The 14,959-nt window shown below is 52.7% G+C and overlaps 1 protein-coding gene across 2 annotated transcripts; it reads left to right on the top strand.

Moving 5' to 3' along the window:
• The first annotated feature begins 2,960 nt into the window (after positions 1-2,960).
• LOC116941367 (alpha-2C adrenergic receptor-like) lies at positions 2,961-13,009 on the top strand. Of its 2 annotated transcripts, none has more exons than XM_032952416.2 (2): positions 2,961-3,376; positions 8,588-13,009. In XM_032952416.2, exon 2 carries the CDS (start codon positions 9,071-9,073, stop codon positions 11,051-11,053), a length of 1,983 nt encoding a protein of 660 aa, XP_032808307.2. In that variant the 5' UTR covers positions 2,961-3,376; positions 8,588-9,070; the 3' UTR covers positions 11,054-13,009. The 2 variants fall into 2 exon arrangements, with proteins under 2 accessions (XP_032808307.2, XP_032808308.2); XM_032952417.2 differs by having other exon boundaries at positions 2,961-3,408.
• The last annotated feature ends 1,950 nt before the right edge of the window (positions 13,010-14,959 follow it).

Here is a 14,959-nt window from a genome sequence, read left to right as displayed (position 1 = left end):
TAATTTGAACTGTTCCTGGGCCTCCCCTGGGTCGACGCAGCCTCAAATGAGTACCTGCGGCGGTGTGTATACATAGCCACTGGAGAGACAAAGGCGGCCGGGCATGGTGCTGGCCCCCCACCACCTCGTGTGCCGTGCCGGCCTTCACAGGTGCTCGCTAACAGCACTTGCCCCAACAGTCTCTTAAGGCTATACGGGGGATCTTTATCTTTATGTTTGCATGTAGTCGTCGTAACTGGCTTCCATTTACTTTAGTGTCACACTGATCTCGTCACAACAAATATTGTAAATCCATAATAGAGGTTTTTTTTGGGTTAGATCGCGTAAATATATAAATTTGTCGTTAAACCCGCCACCACCCGACACAGCCAACTAGTAAGGGTTCTCACGTGAACAGAACGTGGCCAATTCGTCACTAGTACAGCACACCGGTTGTGTGTTGGAGAGCCAAGCCACAACATTTACAATGAGTACGACGTTTCGCCAGTAATTACAACTAGCTTCATCAGGCGACATCCAGATTTGGTAGTGGCCGTTTTAACGACACATTAATATATTTACGCGATCTAAACCCAAAAAACCCCTATATTATGGATGATATTGGTTGCGAAAGCCTACTACGTGTTTAAGTATGGTAAAACTAAATATTTTCACTTTCAGATTCGGAATCCTTGGAATTGAAACATTTTAACCTTAAATTTGAGATGCCGAAACATAAATATATTTTTTCTGATCAAATAAAATTAATTAAAAACCTGATTTCAGATTTGGATGTGTCGGTACCTTCTCAAATCCTTCAGCAACAAACCCCCCTCAACCCTCCCCCCCCCCCACGCGCCTCCTAAATTAACGAAAATATGATAAACGCTAGACTCAAATCTACGATTGCATCTTTATAGCCCTTCTACATGATCGCTGCAATCTTCATCAGTCACGCACTCATCTCACGACCCCTCTAATTGTGTGTTCATGACACACACGGCATGTTTGGAGTGGCTGCTGTTCGTGAGAGGCCACGAGGGTCGGCGCACAGCGTACGGGCTGGGGTGTCGTGGTGTCCAGCAGCACCACGACACCCAGCAGCGTTTGTCCTCCCCCCCGGTGCTGATGTTTACACACCCACGCCCTGTACCCGTTCAAGGCGAAGTCGACCGATGGGGAGGTTACCCAAAAATTAACTGAATTCAGATATTCCTTCACTTGATCTTAGCCGTGGCCAGGAATCAAACTTACGGTCACTGGGTCTGAAACGCGGCGCGCTAACCACTGCGCCAACGCTCACACGCACACAAACAAAGACAAAGATCCCCCGTATAGCCTTAATAGACTGATGGGGCAAGTGCTGTTAGCGAGCACCTACGAAGGCCGGCACGGCACACGAGGGGTTGGGTTGCCAGCATCACGCCCGACCGCCTTTATTTCCCCAGTGGCGATGTTTTTACACATCGCACCAGGTACTCATTTGAGGCTCAGTCGACCTAGGAGAGGCCCAGGACCGGCTCAGATAATCGTCACCGGTGTTGGCCGTGAGCGGAAATCGAACTCGGCGCGCCCGGTCCATAGCGCGGCGTAGCGCTAACCGCTACACAAGTTGGAGGAAACCTCCGATTCGCACGGTTGGCTACGTACGGTGCGAAAGAAGTTCAGCATACATCCACCCAACAGCTCATTTAGTGATTGAAAACATCTTAATTTAAGAAACCTCATGCAGGACCCTCGTGTAGAAGAGTTCCACGACCCAGTGTGGAGCTGTGGTGACGCACGCCTCCTTTAGGAGGCAAAGGTTGGTGGATCACTTACAGATGAGTGAAGCACACACTCACACCTCGCTGGGCTTTGAGTGTTATCGGCTTGCTGAGGATTCTCCGGGTGGTGTTCCGGTTTCCTTCGCCTGCGAAATAAAATAAAAGAGGAGCCACTCCTCGTTAATGAATTCGGCCAAATACACCACATTCGCATCACCCTCCCAGTGAGGAGTCTTGAGCCTCTCTGGAGCCCTTTGCTGGGCAAGGAAAGGGCAACCCCGTAGCACTAAGAGGGCTGGAGGAATCTGAGTCTCCCCCCTCACCTGTTGCTGCTAAATCTCAGTACCCCCCCCCCCCGCTTTTTATGAATTCCCATCGTCAAGCGTGAAAAGAAAATCAGTCATAGTAATTGTACAATTTAGTGACGAGCGTAACAGCCGGGGAGTAGCATGCACCACATAGACAGGGGGCAGATCGCATCGTTACTTATTCAGTTTGGCGTTTAGCATTCGTTTGAAGTTTCTTTAACATTGGCTGCGTTGACCACTCCCTCCCCCCCTTCTGAGTCGTTGTATCCCAGCCACCACTTTAAAGTCAAAGTCGCGCTGCAGGGCTGATAAAGAAGTACAATTATTGATATCATCATCATCACCATCACATCGTGGCGGTGTTAGATTTCCAGCAGATAAATTAACGAAGCCCTCCCCCCCATCCCCGCCCCCATCGCCGCTCTGAGACGAGCGCAAATAATGAGCATTGTTTGTCTGTGAGTCACATATGCCCTCGCTCATGCCCACGTGGGCCTCTCTACCCGCAATGCACAATGGCTCCTCTCTCATCCGACGGCACCGTCCGATGAGAGAGGAGCTCCACCGGCCACGCCGTTTCACGTGGCGGTGGGGTGTGGAGACGTAACGGGCGCTTGTTTATTCCGCATGGAGCCAGCGGCGACAAACGCAAATCAATACCTTCAAAGGATAGACAACACAGGTACACACGGACATGACGAGTGACTGTCAATTGAACATTTTCAAGGAAACGACGTGCGATTTCCCCCCTTCCCCTTCTAATTCTGACAGCATTTATTGGGGAGCGGGTAGGGTACCGGTTGTGGGGGGGACGCAGGGGAGGGAGGGGGAAGAGGGGAGGAGGACGGGGAAGGTGAGAGGGAGGGGTGGTGGGATATGAATTGGGGGTGCAGCAGCATCAGCATCAGCAGCAAGGTTGGTAACGGGAGTCGAGGTGGGGGCGGGCGGTTCGCGGGCCTGCCCGTCAATATTTTGTAATTTCTCTTCTCTGCCATTCTCCACCGCGCGCATCTCGCTCACGGACGTCGAGTCGGTCCCGCGCTTGCGTCGCCTCCTCTCGCCACTCTCCGAGCCGGTCCAACCCCGAACGCCAATCTCCAGCCATATGTTACCCCCTCCCCCCCATCCATCACCATCACCCGCCGCTCTCTGAGTCCTACACCGGGGCTTAAGGACGATGGTGCGGAGGTTGAGGGTTGCTCTGAGTGTCGGGGTAACGTCGTGAACGAGGTGGAGGCGGACGAGGAGGACGAGGACGAGGAGGTGGTGGTGTCTTTTTTTCCGGGGCTGAGCGAGGTTTGGAAACGGGTGCCAAGAAGAGGGGTGAGTGGAGAGCACGTCACTCCGACAATTGGGTGAGTTTGTTGATGAGTATTTGGTCATGTGATTGAGTGGGCGAGTGAGTGAGTGTGTTGATGAGTGGTTGGTCATGTGATTGAGTGGGCGAGTGAGTGAGTGGGTGAGTGAGTGGTTGAGTAAGTGAGAGGGTGAGTGAAGCTACTGGATTTATGAGCGGTTTGTCAAGTCAGTGAGTGGGCGAGTTAGTGGGCGAGTGGGGGAGTTAGTGTGGTGGATATCACGAGTGGTTGGTGAGGTGAATGAGGAGCGAGTGATTGGATGGGTGAGTAGATGAATGGGTTCGTTGTTGACCGTGTGTTTAAATAATGTGGTGAATCAGGGGCCGACGATGAAGATTCGCCCTGTCCGTAAGACGAGCCTACCTCTCGTAATAGTGTCGTGAAAAAAATGCCCTTAATCGAGAACAGCGTTTCCCGAGTCTCAAGAAACGTTTTGAAGAGGGTTACATGAGCCTTGTTTGGGCACGCGGTACATCCATGACAAATTGGCTTCACGGGGAATGAAACCGGCCCAACCGTAAAAAAAACAACAACATCCCCAAACGCATTCAAGGGGTAACACTCCACACAGATAGATTCAATAATCCATTGCTGTTCTGCCGGCTCCCAACCGCCTAGTAGCCCAAGAAGGCTCAAAGCGTGCGTGGGCTTCCGAGAGCAGACGAGGTCGCAGCGCTGTCGGCGTGCCTTGGGCGCGTGCAGCGAGCGAGCGATCGGGCGTGATCGAGTGGAGGGACGCGCGCGCGTGAGTGGGTGAGTGAGTGAGTGGTTTGTCGAGTGAGTGGGTGAGTGAGTGAGTGAGTGGTTGAGTAAGTGAGAGGGTGAGTGCGTGGTTTGTCAAGTGAGTGAGTGAGTGGTTGAGTGAGTGAGAGGGTGAGTGAGTGGTTTGTCAAGTGAGTGAGTGGGTGAGTGAGTGAGTGGTTGAGTAAGTGAGAGGGTGAGTGCGTGGTTTGTCAAGTGAGTGAGTGGGTGGATGAGTGAGTGGTTGAGTAAGTGAGAGGGTGAGTGAGTGGTTTGTCAAGTGAGTGAGTGGGTGAGTGAGTGAGTGGTTGAGTAAGTGAGAGGGTGAGTGAGTGGTTTGTCAAGTGAGTAAGTGAGTGGGTGAGTGAGTGGTTGAGTAAGTGAGAGGGTGAGTGAGTGGTTTGTCAAGTGAGTGGGTGAGTGAGTGGTTGAGTGAGTGAGAGGGTGACCGAGATCACGAGAGGCTACCCGAGTGAACGAGCCAGTGTGCGTGAGTGAATGTGTGAGTCAGTGTGCCGGGAAAGGTCCTGGTGCCTTGCCAGGCACGCTGAGGAGAGGCTTGCGGAGCCCCAATGCGGTTTCAGGAAAGGGCGGTCCTGCACAGATGCCATATTTTCTGTCCGTCTGCTACAGCAGAGGTGTAGGGAATTCCAGCAAGACCTACATCTCTGCTTTATTGACCTGGTCAAGGCCTATGATACCATCAGTAGGCCTGGGTTCTGGGTTGTTCTTCGTGCTTTTGGAGTCCCTGACCCTCTGCTCACGCTCATTAAGGACCTTCATGATGGTGAGCGGGCCCGGGTAAAACTACGTGGCCGGGAGTCAGAGCCATTCCCTGTACACCTTGGGGTGCGACAGGGATGTCCTCTGGCTCCCAAATTATTTAACATCTATTTTGACCACGTAGTTCGTGAAGCCTTCAGTAGCTGTACCGGGGAATCTCCATTTGGTACAGATATAATGGGAGGCTGATCGATGCCCGGGTGCGGTCAAGGGATGGCTCCCTATTGCTCAACCACGTTATGTATGCCGATGATTTGGTAATAGCTGCTCATTCAGAGGAGGAGTTGGAGACGCTGCTGCTGAGACTGGAGCGTGCCACTAAGAGATGGGGCCTTACCATCAGCCCCACCAAAACTAAGCACCTGCCTGGGTATTTTCTACCATCGGACACTCCACCCCCACAACTCCCAATCGGTGATGGGGCAGTTGTGGAGAGAGTGGAGAGTTTCCCATACCTGGGCAGTGTGCTTATGCCCGGCTCCAGTTTAACAGCAGAGGTCTCACTCCGAATCAGCCGAGCGGCAATATCTTTTCATCGGCTGCTTAACGCTGTATGGAAGCTACCTGGTCTGTCGCTCCGCACTAAGCTTCAGGTCTTCTCGGCCACGGTCATTCCCTCCCTTCTCAACACTTGCAAAACGTGGACCCCCTTAATGGAACATCTTCGCCAGTTAGAAACATTGGCTGGCCTGCCTAGGATCCATCCTGGGTTTAACCAGGCTGGATTGTGTGAGGAGCTCACAAATCCTTGAAAGATCTGGGCAAGGTCCCATCGGTGAGCTCCTCCGGCAGGCAAGCTGCGTTGGCTGGGTCATGTAGCCCGCATGCCCAGCCACCGCATGCCGAAACAGCTTTTGTTCGGCCGGATCGAGGGGGCTAAACGGGCGTGGCACGGGCTAGAGAAGAGATGGAGTGATGTGGTACAAGAGGACGTGGAGCTGAGTGGACTTGCCAATAACTGGTACCAGCGGTGTCAAGATCGGCCTCTGTGGAGGAGGCTCGTGAAGGATGCTACTGGGCAGTTGGAGGCAGTCGCCCTCCAACAACAACGGAGGGCGGAGGAGCGACGCTCACAACAACTAGCGGAGCGCCGGGTGGCTAAAGCACAGCAGGTTGGCACAGTAGGGGACACAGGTGGTGCACCAGCCAGTCATCTCAGTCATCTCAGTCAGTCGACCCGTGGCACCTGGGTCTGCCCCGTGACCTCCTGCCAGCGGGCGTTCGACACTTCACGTGGCCTCAAGGTGCACATGGCCTGGCACAAGCGTCGTGGTGACGTCACCGCCACTTATTGGCGAATGGCGGTTGTTGTTATGAGTGAGTGAGTGGGTGGTTGAGTAAGTGAGAGGATGAGTGAGTGGTTTGTCAAGTGAGTGAGTGGGTGAGTGAGTGGCTGAGTAAGTGAGAGGGTGAGTGAGATTACGAGAAGGTGCCTGAGTGAACGAGCCAGTGGAAGTGAGTGAGTGAGTGAGCAGACGATCGAGTGATATAACGGGTGAGCGACTCACTGAGCGATCTGTGGATGGAGCGGGTGATCGAGTGACAAGCTGTAGAGTCGACACGGGCGAGCGAACGAATGAGAGTGAGTGAATGAGGTAGCGAGCGGTGGATGATCGAGTGGCGGAGTGTTTCACAGAGCGAGTGCACGAGTCGACGAACGAGTGAGTCAAGGGGATACTCGAATGACCGAATGAGACGAGCTTAGTGTGCAAAGCAAAAGCGGACAGCATTCTCGTGAACGATTGAATGAATGAACGTGCCAAGCGCGGCTGTTGCGGAGGGAGTGTGAGAGTGAATGAGTTGAAGATCGAACGTCCGGGCGAGTGACAGAGGCGAGAGGATGTCCAGCAGGTGGGTGACAGAGGCGAATTCCACTTTCTGTCGCGACTGCACAGTCATTGCATATCACAACAACGATGACACTCGGCCTCCTCGTCTCTCCACTGCTAGATGAAGGCCCTTCCCCCATGATGCCATGCCGCTCATTGGGGTTGTTTAACCATACTTCATCTGCCTGCGGCTATTGTTGCTGTTGCATGGGACTGCCTCGTCTCTAGGATGAACACTCAGGTTTCGAAAAGATGAATCGATTATCATCGATTACTTTTGTTAGGCTCACGAGTCGATAGGCACGGCGAGAGAGAGAGCGAGTCTCACATGTGTAGCAGCTGCGGTTTGTTGAGATTTGCAACATGGCATTCACAGCTGCCTCCTTGGCTATCCACTGCTGGATGACGGAAACCTTCCCCACGCCGTGCAGTTCGCGGTGGACGTTGTTTGACCATACTTCACCGCGCTGGTCACTGCGGTTTGGTGAAGGAGTTGGAGGGTGCAGCGTCACGATGGATAATGCTGCACTGCCCTCTGCTGCTGACACCGTTCTTGATTTATTAAAGTGATTATCAACATAATATTCTGATAGGGTACCGTATTTAACACGTAAGCTTTCGCGACCAATATCATCCACAATACACGTTTTTGTTTTAGATCGCGTAAATATATAAATGTATCGTTAAACCCGCCACCACCCGACACAGCCAATCAGTATGGGTTGTCACGTAAACAGGACGTGCCCATTCGTTACGAGTAACAGCACGCCGATGTGTTGGAGAGTAAATCCACAACATTTACAATCTGAGTACGACGTTTCGCCGGTAATTACAACTAACACTAAAGAAATAACCTGTATTATATTTTGCTATTTGAACTTAACGGAGACAACACGAACGAGACGGAGACACAACGGGACCCCCCCCGCCACCCATGCAAACAAAATTATGATCGATGTTTTTTTTTGCTGAGTAAATAGAATGGAGGCCCTTAAATGGTTACACTCCATCCAATGGCCAATGCACACACACACCCTCACGTGTAACTCCACCAAAAGACTTGCCAAGAACACTGCCAGAGAGAAAACGTCTACGTGGCGACGTTTCAGGCAATCGCCCCTTTCTTTGTAAGCAGAGAGATGAATAAGGGCAATTGGCCGAAACGTCGCCTTGAATCAACGTTTCCTCTTAGGGCAATTGTTGTTGACGGATTGATAACCCGGCTCAGCGCTTTCCAACCCTCTGATCCACGGATCTCTGGTGGGCCTCGAGACTCAGAATCCTTATTGAGACTGGAGGAATCCGATGAGCAATGAAGCTCTTTATCAGAGGAGTCCAGTAGAGACTATTCCGGTTGGGAGTCCGCGGAAAACAAAAATAAACAACATCCTCGCCAAGGAAATGTAAAATCTCAAACAACCGTTCGGAGCAGCGTGTGGTGGTGATCCGCGAGATATCTGGAGGCTGAAACGGGGTCAGCACACTCGACATGGTTGGGAACCGCTGATCTCGGTTGCATGAGTTGCGCGTTTATAATTGTACTTAGTCGTACTCAAATTGCAAATGTTGTGGGTTCTACTCTCTTAGCACACCGGTGTGCTGAAGTAGTAACGCATTGACACGTGTTGATTACCGGTCGGCTCTGTTGGTTGTTGGCATTCAAATTTACGCGATCGAACCCAACCCCGCCCCAGTTCGTTATGAAATGCACTTAACAGGGCAATCTCCCTGCCAACGCAGAGTCGCGTGCTTTTGCTGAGGTTTAAACTCCATAACGAGGCTGTTGTTGTTGTTGTTGCTGCTACTGCTGTGCCTCGCTGTAGACGGAGCTCCTCGCTCGGAGAAGCGTGCAGAGGACGAGACAGCGAGAGAGAGAGAGACAGACGAGGAGCAGTGGCTTCAGTCAGAAGGTGGTGATACATGTGCAGCGTGTCCAATGCTCAAGGCAGGATAAAGAACATCTCCTGTCGGGAGCAAGATGAGCCTGGGCACCATAGGAGAGAGAAGATGACGAGAGGGCAGCAGCAGCAGAAGCAATCACATTGAGCCACGGATGCCTCCTTCTCCTCCTCCTCCTTCTCTCTCAACGATGACCTCTGGTCCATACGAATGGCCGAGTGGAGCGGCTGTGGTCTCGGATTCGACGCGCTGGAGACTCCCAAAGGTCGAACGCGATGATCCGTGATTTGATCTTCTTAATTTCACGTTCGCCTTCGTCTCCTCCTCTCGTTCACCAAAACCAAGACGACGTGGACGACGACGCGGGCAAAGAGGAGGAGGAGGAAGAGGAGCGTTGAAGGCCACCAATGATGTCCGAGCTGTACGGACACGAGATCAATGGGTCAGACGCCTCGTGGCCGGGGTTGGAGGCTCGTGGTGAGATCGGCAGCAGCGGCATCATCATCAACAGCAGCAGGAGCAGCAGCAGCAATGACACCGCCACTAACGACTGGCAGCTGCCACACTCCACCACCACCATGGTGACCCTCACCCTGGTCGTGAGCTTCATCATCCTGGTCACCATCTTCGGCAACAGCCTGGTCGCCATCGCCGTGTTCACCAGCAAGTCCCTCAAAGCCGCCCAAAACCTCTTCCTGGTGTCCCTGGCGGCCGCCGACATCCTGGTCGCCACGCTGGTGATGCCCTTCTCGCTCGCCAACGAGCTCATGGGCTACTGGGTGTTCGGCAGCTTCTGGTGCGAGATGTACCTGGCCCTCGACGTGCTCTTCTGCACTTCGTCCATCGTCCACCTGTGCGCCATCAGTCTGGACCGCTACTGGAGCGTGACGCAGGCTGTGCGCTACAACATGAAGCGCACGCCTCGCCGCGTCAAGCGCGCCATCGTCATCGTCTGGGTCATCGCCGCCTTAATCTCGTTCCCTCCTCTCGTGGGCACGGGCCGCCCCCCGGCGAATATCCACCGCCACCGCCACCAGGGTTCCGGCCGCAACGCGAGCGGCTCGCCCTCCTCTGTGCTGCCCACGTGCAAGCTGAACGAGGAGACCTGGTACGTGCTGTCCTCCTGCACCGCCTCTTTCTTCGCCCCGTGCCTCATCATGCTGCTCGTGTACGCGCGCATCTACCAGGTGGCCAAGGGGCGCGCGAGACGCAGGAGTCGCGGGGGCAGCGAGAGGGAAGCGCCCTTGGCCGAGCTGCAGCAGCAGCAAGAGCAGACACAGCAGCAGACGCAGCAGCTGCAGCAGCAGCAGCAGATGCTGCTGCTGCTGCAGCAGACGCAGCAGCAGCAGACACAACAGTTGCAACCACAGCAACAGCAGCTGCAACAAAATCCGAGTGCGTTCGAATCGCAAGCGGATGAATTGCGCCCTCCTTTTCCTCCTCCTCCACCTCGTCAACATCCTCCTCCTTCACTCTCGACGCCCCTCGCCCCGTGCGCGCCACGGCAGAACGGGCAGTGTGTGCGCGACGCTGCTGGAGAAGATGGCAGCTCGGCTCCGGATGAGGAGGTGTTGGTGGAAACCGCGGAGAAGCCGACGCATGACCTGCAGCAGCAGCAGCAGGAGGAGCAGGATGAGACTGGAACCATTCGCGCAACGCGCGCCTCCGTGATGGACGTCGTCAGTAGCAATGGCAGGCAGTCGCACATTTTCGCCGGGAGGCAAGGAGGGTTTACTGGCCACGAGACGACCATGTCAAACGGCAAGCACCTCGTCGAGGGTGGTGGTGGCGGCGAGGTGGTGACGATGCCGGAGGAGCTGGCGGCAGCGGCGGTGGTGATGATGGAGGAGGAGACGAGGGAGGAGAAGAGGGAGATGACGGAGCGAGGGGAGCGCAGCGGCGCCTCCCGGCCGTGGTCTTCCCGGACCGTGGCGGCGGCGGCGGCGGCGGTGGAGGTGGAGGAGGAGAGAGACGCCGAGACGGAGGCGGGAGACGACTACGACGACGATGATCCCAGGCCGCGGGGAAGCCTCTCGCTCAGGTGTGACGAGGAGGGACGACGAGGAGGGGGAGGCTCCAGCAAGCTGGGCCTCTGCAGCACCAAGATGGCCAGACGCAAGCTCACAGCGGCTCGTGAGAAACGCTTCACGTTCGTGCTGGCCGTGGTGATGGGAGTGTTCGTGGCCTGCTGGTTCCCGTTCTTCTTCTCCTACAGCCTCACCAAGATCTGCGAGGCGTCGTGCAAACCTCCCGAGTATCTCTTCAAGTTCTTCTTCTGGTGCGGTTACTGCAACAGCTCGTTGAACCCGCTCATATACACGGTCTTCAACCAGGATTTTCGACGAGCCTTTAAGAATATCCTCTGTCGAAGGCGCCCACGGATGCGCTGATGCGTCTAACAATGACGATGGCCACGATTGTGATGATGATGATTTACATCACCTTTGTTGATGCATTGCTCGATGAAAGTCCCACTACGTCATGTTGTTCATGGGGTGGGTGGAGTGGGTGATGGGGGGGGGGGGGGTCCTTGACCATACTTCACCAAGCTGGTCAGTGAAAGGTTGCGAGTGTGAGCCGGGTTGTGCTTTTCAAAGATGTCTCACTCGCCACTGATGTGAGACCGTGGCCAGGGAATTCGACCGAATTTCAGGAGGCCGGGCTCATGGCGCAGTGGCACCAACTTCTGCGACATCGCTCCCCGTTTAATAGACCACGTGTGGTAATGTTACTGTAACAAAACAACAACACCATGAACGCTAACCAAAAAATGCGAAACTCCATAAACACAGCGAGGTACGGAGTCTTTGTGATTTCACGCGACAATTCTACACCTCACGCAAGGAGGGGAGTGGGAGATGATCAAGCCGAGGTTACTCTCAGACGGACGATGCCATTGTTGGGCGGTTTTAACAAAAAAAAAGGAAAATTGACCCAACAACAACAACAACAAAATCTATGACAGGGAGAAAAAAAAGGAATGCGCTAACAGTATATATTTTTATTGGTACGATTGTCAGCTGACAGTGGTTATGTGCGGTGGTCTCGTGCTCTCAGTGCTAGTGGCATCCGAGTCTTCGTGTGAGAAGGCAATTCTGTTTGCCCTGTTCACTGACAAGTCACAACAAGCGGTGCGACTGTGACCTTGCAACCCAAGATGTGGACCGTGGAGTTAAACCGCTGTTGTTTGCGCTCCTTCGACGGAGGAGGAACGGCGACACCACACGAACTCTCTCCTGAAGCCCTCTCGTCGTGGCTAGCAGACCTCCACATTGATAGTTACCTCCCAAACACATCGCTGCCCTAAGCGAGAGGAGAGAAGATCATTGGTTCGTGGGTGTAAGTGATTTATCACCCCCTCCCTCTCTATCCCAGATTCGCAAACCTCAGAATCAGAATCTAGACTGGAGGAATCCGATGAGCAATGAAGCTCTTTTTTCACAGATGTCCAATATGGACGGGCGAGTCAGCCTCAAGACAACTGAATCTGACTCGGGGTCAAGCAGGGCCAGGGGTGGAGCTATTTAAACACCTCGAGACAGAAGGGTATTAACAAGACATTTGATTTAACTGTTAAAGTTTGTATTGCTATTGACGCAGATGTATTATGTTAAAACGTACATCTACAGCACAATAGCACGTGCATTTAGGTGCAGTATTAGCAGGCTTAGTAGAGAGACGGTGTAGCCAAGGTGGTACTAAAAAAAAGCTAAGTGTGAGTGAGGCATTCAAGTTGCATCTCATGCGTGCTTGGTTAAGCCAGACCACCTCATTGTCCTGTCCCCTCAGCTACAGCTCCTCCACCACCACCCCCAGCACCACGTCGTTGTCCAGCCATTATGAACCCCCGCCACCCTGAGCCACCCGGCCACTCTCCACCCTCTCGTATTTAAGAGAGATGGAGTAGACCGCATCCACCCATGCAGGGAGTTTTTCGTTCACATTTGAGGCAAGATGAAAATGTAGGGGGAGATTTCACAAGGCCACGCGGTGGCCTCCTCTTTGCCAAAAATGTCATGGGCTCTTTGATAAGTCTGCTTTTACTTTCCTGACCCTCACATAGCCAGAAGCCACCGAGAGCTGTTTGGGGGATTGTTGTTCTTCTCCTTCTTCTGGTATTAACGGATTTATTGTCTCCAAATACCGCACTTTCCCTGTGGTTATAGGCGCAGCATTGTTATCGTGACTGTGGGCCTCCTCCCTGCCGTGTCCTCCTCCTTCCTTGCAAAGTGGTTCAAAGCACTGTGGACATAGGCGCCCTCTGTATATTATTGCATCGCATCGCTCGCGTAATCACCGCATGGTCTATTGGTTCATAAGCGCACAATAAAAACCACACACACACACAGCTCCAAGTGTGTTTACGTTCAGAATGTTGCGTCACGTGTGCGGCTTCACCACTTCCAGCAGCCAAACCTGCCTTCAGGCAATGCTGTGTTTGAATTACGTTAAGGTCTACCTGGTTCGGTCAATATTTGTATGAGATCATATATAAGGGTGCCACTGCAAGTTGATAGTTTTATTTGCATGGACTTTTATCGTTCACATTTCCCCAATATTCAACCACTGAGTTCAATCTGCAATCAAATTATATGTGTTTTTAAATCAACTTGATGATACTTTTAAAGGTACCTCCTTATTTCAGTGTGGTATAATTTATCCAGCAGTGCCTGAGTCTGAGGTCTCTCTTCGTTTCGGAGAGTGCTCATTTTTTTAATGATGTTTGGCCAATTTCTATTCACGGAAATACTTTGTTGATATACAGCATTCCAAATATACTGTGTGTAATTTTCGCATTTTATACATTGCGTGATTTACAAAGCAAAGTGTGGATTTAAGCTTAGGTGGCCAGGGGGGCTTAACAGCCATATGAGAGCAATGAGTTTGACATTACTGTGACCCTTGGTTTAAGCCGCCCTGGTTTAAATACATTTCTATATACTATGGGCATAATATAGTGTAATGTATGCATTCATGGTCTCAGCTCAGTCACCAATTAATGCCCCCAAAAAATCACCATCACCCACTTAAAATGGATCATTGAAGATTTGATTGACAGGCGACGAACACTATTTGCACGGGATATAGCGCACGTGTCAGTGACAATGCAAATTGATGTGACGTCAGAAGTGATTCTGTGATGCCATCTTCCGGGGCCGTTCTCGTGGCACAAGGATAGAGTCCCGAATTGAAACGTCTTTTTATCTCATGGCAGTGACATGCTCATAGCACACAATCAATATAATTAAATACCGTCCTGACTGGAATTGTGTACCAAACGCCCTGCAACCTCACGGTGTCTTTCATGAATTACAACGCAAGCGGACATTTGTTGAACAGGCTACGCTCTGCTGATGACAAAAAAAGGCCGGTCCAGAGTTTGCCCGCTTGAACAAATGCTGCTGGGAGAAAAAAAAAACCCCAGACCACTGGTCCAGAAGGCCCACAGGCCGACGGAACGAAATGTCATTTCATTTTATTGTCACGTGACAAAACAGACCCTTGTCTGTTTTGTTGTTATTGTTGTTGTTTTATTGCCCCGTGGGGCTTGCACCGGGACGATTCTGACTCGAGTCTTCAAACGCGCCGCACGCTTTGCGTGGCCACCGCGGCGATGGACGAAGGGGTTGTGTAGAAACCAGCGGGACTCTGCGGCCGGTGGTCCGTTAGAGCCGCCTCAAAGGGCTCCCTCCTCACCTCCTCCCCACCTCCTCTCCTTCACCGCCATTCGATTTTGATGTCACCTCCCTGTGCCCGGGCTGGCTCTGTTCTGGCTTTTTTTTGTTGTGGCCGAGCGAGAATAATTGTTGTTGCCTAAATGTCATCATTGTGTACCTGCGCGTGCCGGCTGCCGGCATCTGCGTCAAACTGCCCCCCCCACCACCTCCCCCCCCCCCCCCCCCCCCACCGACAAAGATCGATTCCAAGATGCGCCCACGCACTTCATTTCGTAGGCGAACAAAAATAATGGGTCAAGAAATTGTGCTTTGAATCTGAACGAAGAAATCACGAGTTAATTAATCAGGCGAGCAATTAGACTTGCTGACATATATAGGTCAATGGTGTTTTGGTGTTCTGTTGTTGTTGCTGCACAAGCCAACCACGAACAGGTCTCGACGTTACTGGGGCTCGTCAGCAGGGTGGGGTCTATCACGCCAATGCCAGATGACAGACCAATGTAATGGGTGGAAACTGTCCGTGAATATTGTGGCGACCTTACAATTGGGATGAAAGTTGAGCAAGGATGATGCCACACATTTACGTAATTGCCCCCTTGCCCCCTCCCACCCCCTGTG

The sequence above is a fragment of the Petromyzon marinus genome, chromosome 11 (assembly GCF_048934315.1).
Source record: "Petromyzon marinus isolate PM22_M1 ecotype Great Lakes invasive population chromosome 11, UKy_Petmar_22M1.pri1.0, whole genome shotgun sequence".
Classification (NCBI taxonomy): domain Eukaryota; kingdom Metazoa; phylum Chordata; class Hyperoartia; order Petromyzontiformes; family Petromyzontidae; genus Petromyzon; species Petromyzon marinus.
This window is presented reverse-complemented; position numbering and strand designations above follow the sequence as displayed.

Excerpts from the sequence above, each read along its gene's own strand:
- LOC116941367 (XM_032952416.2), top strand. The coding sequence starts at position 9,071 with ATGATGTCCGAGCTGTACGGACACGAGATCAATGGGTCAGACGCCTCG.